The sequence below is a fragment of the Gekko japonicus genome, unplaced genomic scaffold (assembly GCF_001447785.1).
Source record: "Gekko japonicus isolate JY-2015 unplaced genomic scaffold, Gekko_japonicus_V1.1 scaffold485, whole genome shotgun sequence".
Classification (NCBI taxonomy): Eukaryota; Metazoa; Chordata; class Lepidosauria; order Squamata; family Gekkonidae; genus Gekko; species Gekko japonicus.
In genome coordinates this window covers 233,004-239,555 of record NW_015161419.1, presented here as the reverse complement: position 1 = coordinate 239,555, position 6,552 = coordinate 233,004, and the positions used below count along the sequence as shown (strand labels likewise).

The window sequence follows — 6,552 nt, the reverse complement described above, 5'->3', positions numbered from 1 at the left end:
CAGACTAAGGGAAGAACCATGAGCAATAAAAGCACATCAGATTAAGGTCATAATATCAGAGTGTCTAAAGAACTACCATTAGAAGCATAAAACTACTTCATAGGACAACATTTATAGAGGCAGGAAGTTAAAACCAACTGTAGAGGTTCTAAAATTCTTGGAAGAATAAAAAGGTCTTTGCTTAACACTTGAAGGAGTAAGTATGATACCATTACTGAACAGACCCTGTCTCAGGTACAAACCCACCCTCACAGAGCAAGGCAGCTACCAATAGGAGATGGTTGTCCTTCAGGCACACTGGTCTCAGGTTTCACCAGGTTTTATAGGACAAATCTAGCGTTTGGAATTTGGATTGGAACAAACTGGCAGGTCAGATGTTTTCAAAACTGGCAATGTATATTTCCTGTGACTTACACCTGCTAGCAATCTAGCTTCCACATTTTGACCCAGTTGAAGCTTCTGAACTATCTTCATAGGCAGCCCCAAATGGAGTATACTACATTGCAGTAGTCCAACCAGGGTTTCAGTACCATATTTTCTTGGGAGATTGAGCTCCCTATGAATTACAAAGTAACTGTTACATCCCCAGTAGAAATGATTCTCCCTTATCACAGACTGAGCTAACTTTATATGGATAGATATATCTTCCTCTGTATAGTACCCAGTACAGCAGAGGCCTGTTCATGGTGATGTCCTTTGGTTATTGTTGTTATTCAAGTAATAAATAAAAGTAATGGAGACCATTATTTTGACATTCACAGTTTTTAGGTCAGCTAATAAAAGACATTTACAGCATCACCTCATCTGTTAAGAATTTGTAAGTCCTGGTATATTGCCACACATTTCCCAGTAATTTATGGAAACGTGCTAAGGTCTCCAGGAAAACTCTGGCAAATATGCTAATTAAAGAAAAATTACTGCAGTAACTAGCAGCGCCTGTTTCCTTTCCTTTCCCATGCTTTATATTAGAAGAAACATTTGAGGGAAGAAGGAATGCTTGACTTCATATACTCATACTGTGTATTAGCTACCTGAAGTCCAAGAGTGACATCAGCAAGGTCAAAGGCAGACCTCCCACTACTATGAAATGGAAAGTCCAGGGTACATTGCAAAATAACTAGTATTGACAACAAAATTAGAGCAGCTGCTTTGGGAATGATTAAACCATGAAATGAAAATACAGCCAAACACAAGTAGTAGACGCATTTTATTTGAAATAAAATCGAGTATAATATGTCTTTTGCCAAAAGGAGGAGGAAGCACTAAAAAGATTCAATAAGATACTGACTTTTTTCAGGGTTTTTGTTGCTGCAAGTTTTCTGGCTTTTATTAACATAATCAGAGATTTAACATTCATTAGCAATATTACTCCTTCAGGACACTCCACCAGCCACTGTTCTTCCTCAAACTATGTTGTTGTTTAGGAAAGAAACAAGGTTCTCCTCCTGGAAGCACTATAGACCAGGCTATTAGTGGAGCTGATTCCTAATGCTCGTTTGTGAGTTCTGTCTCTCTGTCATACTCTAGCATGACCAAGGTAGGGCTTTGTCAAATACCTGCTCTTCTGAGCTGTAATGGCAAGTGTCTTCATTAGGATCAAACAAGATTAGACAGCACAGCAGCAAAGCAGACAGGAGTAGAGTAGGTGGCAACACAATCCACACTCTTACCAGCTCTTATCAGATGGTGAGATGATACTTTATGTAGCTGGGATAGAATGGAATGGAATGGAATGGAATGGAATGGAATGGAATAGAATAGAATAGAATAGAATAGAATAGAATAGAATAGAATAGAATAGAATAGAATAGAATAGAATAGAATAGAATAGAATAGAATAGAAAAACAGAGTTGGAAGGGGCCATACAGGCCATCTAGTCCAACCCCCTGCTCCATGCAGGATGAGCCTAGAGTATCCCTGACAAGTGTCTGTCCAGTTGCTGCTTAAAGAGCTCACCACCTCCCAAGGTAGCTGATTCCATTGTTGAACAACTACTGTAAAAAAGGTTTTCCTAATACCCAGCCGGTACCTTCCTGCCCTTAATTTAAACCCATTATTGAGAGTCCTATCCTCTGCTGCCAAAAGGAACAGCTCCCTGCCCTTCTTGATGCCTAAAGGCTTAACTCTGTCAAACTGCTGATGGTAGAGGTAACAGTTGCTTGAGCGTCAAGTTAGATCCAGTGAGTTCTGCTGCTTGTTAGAACAAGCATCCTTCAGTAGTCCCTAGCTTCATGATTCATATATTCATGCTGTAAACAAAGCAGAATGTGTAAATTGCCTCATCTGTTACAAGATGGAAGCAGGTACATTGTAAATGTCCAATATGAACCTTCTTCTAATGTAATGTGATGCAGCCTGAGGCTGTAAGGGAGCCATGTTATCAGCACAGACTAAAGCTGGCACTATTTTTCATCCCTTACCTTATCACTGTAACACAAGTTGTGGAAAGAATTACTTGATGGCCTTAATGACAAGGCCCCTTGACAGTATTGCTCTGCTTCCCCCACAAGAACCACTCTGCTGCAAGCAGAATCTAGTAGACTCTGTAGTTTTTAGTCCTTCTGCTGAGTAAAAACTTATCTTCAAATACTTTTATTCATCATCAGTGGTATTTCATTTATTACCCCTTTAGACAAAACCTTCTAGTTAACGTTCCATTTAGTTTGTTCTCTAACAGTGTCTTGTTACCTTAGTATTATCCCCACTTTCAAATGCCAAATTCCAGTGATTGGATATATTATATATGGCCCGCCACCTTAGCCACCTTAAATCAGGATTAAAATTCTCAGCCAGATGGCACTTACTATCTGATCAAATTCATTTAGTGAAAGTCAGACACAAATGCAGTACAGTAGATCATGTGTGAACAAACAAAGGCGGATCAATGAATAATTCATACCTGAAAGCCATTGACTAAAAGATACATCTAAGCTCTTTCAAAAGTGTTTGTGTAAAACTGTAATTATATTTAGTGATTGCTACTATTAGGTTACATGCAAATAATCAGAAAGTCAAAATTTGAATATAAGTTGGTATAAAGCAAAGCTGTATTTTCTTTTGCAAACTGTTTACAGTTGACTGAGTTAAGCAAATTCCTACTCAGAGGAACTCAGCCAGAAACATACAGGAAAATCAAATGATGTTCAGAACCTCAACGGATGGATAGTGGTATTTTGCTGAACTTTCAGGTTGAGTGAGGTGCATCAGTATGCAGAATGTATCTACCCCAACATCTCACTGGTTTCTAGAATGCAAGTGGACAGACAGCAGGGGCTGTGAGATTTAATGTTGAGAATGTTTTGAATTTACAGCATGAGTTTCCATCTAGAGAACAGGCTGTGATTTTTTTGTAATTCAGTAATTTCTTGGTACCACAAGTTGTCAGAAGTATAGCTCAGAATCTTTTGAGTCTTCAAAATTACTGTAATATACTGTTGTTTGTATCGTTTGGAAGCAAGCAGAACTGACAGGAACTGACTGTCCATTGGTGCATCTCAAATGTTTGCATGGGAATAGCCTTTTACTGTCAATACCCTGAGGTTAGAAGGTTCAGAAATGAGTGGCCTCAATTGACAGGAAGACTTCTGTGCAGCATGTTTCTCAGACAAAAATTATGCATAACTTCTGAGTGACTAACTATTGCTGGAAATGTCATATTGCAGCATCCCTGGCTCTGCTGTCTGTGCTTATGATATGCTTGACATTGCCAATGTATTTACTGGGAGATTCAAAGAACAGAAGTCTCCAGATTCAGTATGGACACCAGTTCCTGATGAACGAGTGCCCAAGCCCAGGTACTTTTATTGGCTCTGTGTGCTGCAGGGCAAGTGTGAAAACTTTTCATAGCAATCCACTCGCTGATGGTCTGATGTTATTGTATTTTGTAATCTGCTACTGATTGACTAAAAATGTTTTTAATCAAATTTACACATCATGCATATACACTGTTTCTACAAAGCATCGCAGGCTTGTTCTTTTTAAGCCCTCTCCCTCCCACCCCAGTACAAATCTTGCTGAATTCGAACAATTGTAATTTTTCACCCTGTGCATTTTCTAATGTTATCATAATGAAACTTTAGTTGCAATAAGGCAATTGTTCAGTCTATGCATGTCCATAATTGCTCCGTGTAAGCTTGCATTGTGTCCTTCTGCACTTCAGCAAGTAGACAGGATAGCAACTGTAGAGGGAAGGAACTGAAGGAAAGAGGAGAAGGCATGAGTTAGGGCATAGTCAGCAAAAGAAAGTAGATTTTTCTGCTGGCAGCATATGATTGGTTTGGCCCAGCTTCTATGAGAATACTGGGGAGATTCCAGGAATGAACCGAGCACATTTGTATTCCAGTTATCCAAGACAGATAACACTGTGTCTTATTAGAGGACTCTGCAGACTCATGCTTAAAAGGCTAGGGTTTTCATACTTGTCAAAAATAACAGGTTCTTGGGAGCCATAGAAAAGAGGATGTTTACTCAGATGTTGGCTGGATTCACTCCACAGGCTGTGTTTTTATGCATCTTTATTTCACACTTTCAGTAAAATGTAACATTTCCCTTGTAAATTAAATACAGTGATTTTAATTCCAAGAACAAGAGCCTTGCATAAGTAAATCTGGAATGTGCCTAAAGAATTAGTAGAATCATGCCAAACTGTGCATATGTTTATTGGGCTCCATGTAGATGGATGAACTGTGAACTTGCATTTTTACAAACCATAATCTGCTTAGGAAATGTATGTGCCCAAAGGGTCATAAATCAGTTATTCCCCTGTTACACAAAAATAAATGCTAAATTTTCACTCTGGAATGACTAGTCCCAGAGGAAAGCTAAGCATGTGTCAGTTGGTGGTATTATGCATTGTTCAGATGCTTCTACAAGGCCTCTAGCATGGTCTCACCTAATAATAGATGCTTAGAAAGTGAGTTTATGTAAAATATTTACACAAAAGCATTAAGTAATTACATTCCTTTCCACTCTGTGTTTTATCTAGACCAGGTTCTTGTGCAGGCTCTGACTTGCTCGAAAAATACACCTCTTCCAATGAATTTCCAGATGATACTTTAAACTTTATCAAAACTCATCCTCTCATGGACGAAGCAGTACCATCAATTGGCAACAAGCCATGGTTTTTGCGGACGATGGTCAGGTAAATATCTTTCCTTCAGATTCCTTCACTCTAGTCCCTCGCCTGTCTCCCAAATTTTCTAATATATTTTGATTTGGCTGTTCTGAAATTCCACACAAAAGTCTGCCATGGTTGCCATGAATCTGACTCTCAGCCTGAGCAAAAACATATTTAAAACATTTGAAAGAATAAATTGGAAATGTTTACAATAACAGGACCACTGCTATTTATATTGGGACCAATTGAGGCAATATTTATTTATTTATTTCAATTTATATTCCACCCTCCCTGCAGGTGGGCTCAGGGGAAATCACAATATAAGTTCTTGAGCACATCAAATACAAACATTAATAAGATAATTAAAACTGAGTTAAAAGAACATAATTTAAAACGAGTCACACTATTTGTTTATGTGCACAGCTTCCAAGCTGGTGCCAATGAGAGACTGGAAAGATGCCATTCACTCCAACCAGGCTGCTGTCAGCCGAGATCCCAGAGGAAATGCCTACATGTGTGTCTGCTTATGGGTCAACATTTCGACATTTCAGTAGAAAATTCTGGGTAAAATTAGCATGTACCTTAAGGGTACATCCACCGGATATAAAATCTGTCTGCTAGGATGTTTCCAGGATATGATAGTGCTGGTCAGGATATGTTGTGGATCATTCCAGTGTTTACACAAGTGTTCAAAGGAGTATTTTCAGCCAAATAATCCTGTGTCTCAGTGTAAAAGGAAACAGTAATAGAGACCTTTTCCCCCTCTACAAGGATACATAAGTAATTCCTAGTCTGTGGAAAATGCTTTGAATGATTTATGTGTTTTATGTCAGGGGAAGATTTGCACGTTATTTTTTCCACATGTAATTTAGCATATATGACAACATTTATATGTTGTTAATATATTTATTTGTGCCTCACTACAAGAATCTGATTTCTACATCAGCATCTGAAAACATATTTTTTTAAAAAAATACTTGTAATCATTCCCACAATATAAAGTACAGCTTACTACATACTGGGCCAACACAGAAAAATATTGCATGGAAATCTATGCAGGAAGCATTTTTTTAAAAGAGCAAGAAGAACTTGTTTGACTCAAAATTATTGAACATATACAAAAATAAAAATCAGGCTCCATTTCATCTCAGCCTAGGCATGCTTTTTACCTTGAATGTGCTTTGTATGGAACTTTTTGGACAGTTAAATGGAAAATTTGGAGGGTAAAATTCTGTTTTAAAAACTGCTAAATATCTATAAACTAGAAAAATAGCAAAGCAAATGACTGGCTAATGCAGAGATTAAAACTGTCATTTCAGATACCGCCTGACCAAAATTGCTATAGATGCTGCTGCTGGACCATATCGGGATCACACTGTGGTATTCCTTGGGTCAGAGAAAGGAATAGTTTTGAAGTTCTTGGCCAGGATAGGAA

General features: G+C 38.2%; 1 protein-coding gene across 1 annotated transcript in view; it reads left to right on the top strand.

Annotated features, from left to right (window-relative positions):
• LOC107124621 (semaphorin-6A-like) overlaps nt 1–6,552 on the top strand; it is a 232,193-nt gene that overhangs the window by 162,210 nt on the left and 63,431 nt on the right. Inside the window, 3 exon segments of the mRNA XM_015428117.1 lie at nt 3,664–3,795; nt 4,986–5,141; nt 6,437–6,552. The exon segment at nt 6,437–6,552 is cut by the window's right edge and continues 8 nt beyond it. Of these exon segments, the coding sequence (XP_015283603.1) occupies nt 3,664–3,795; nt 4,986–5,141; nt 6,437–6,552 (404 nt within the window).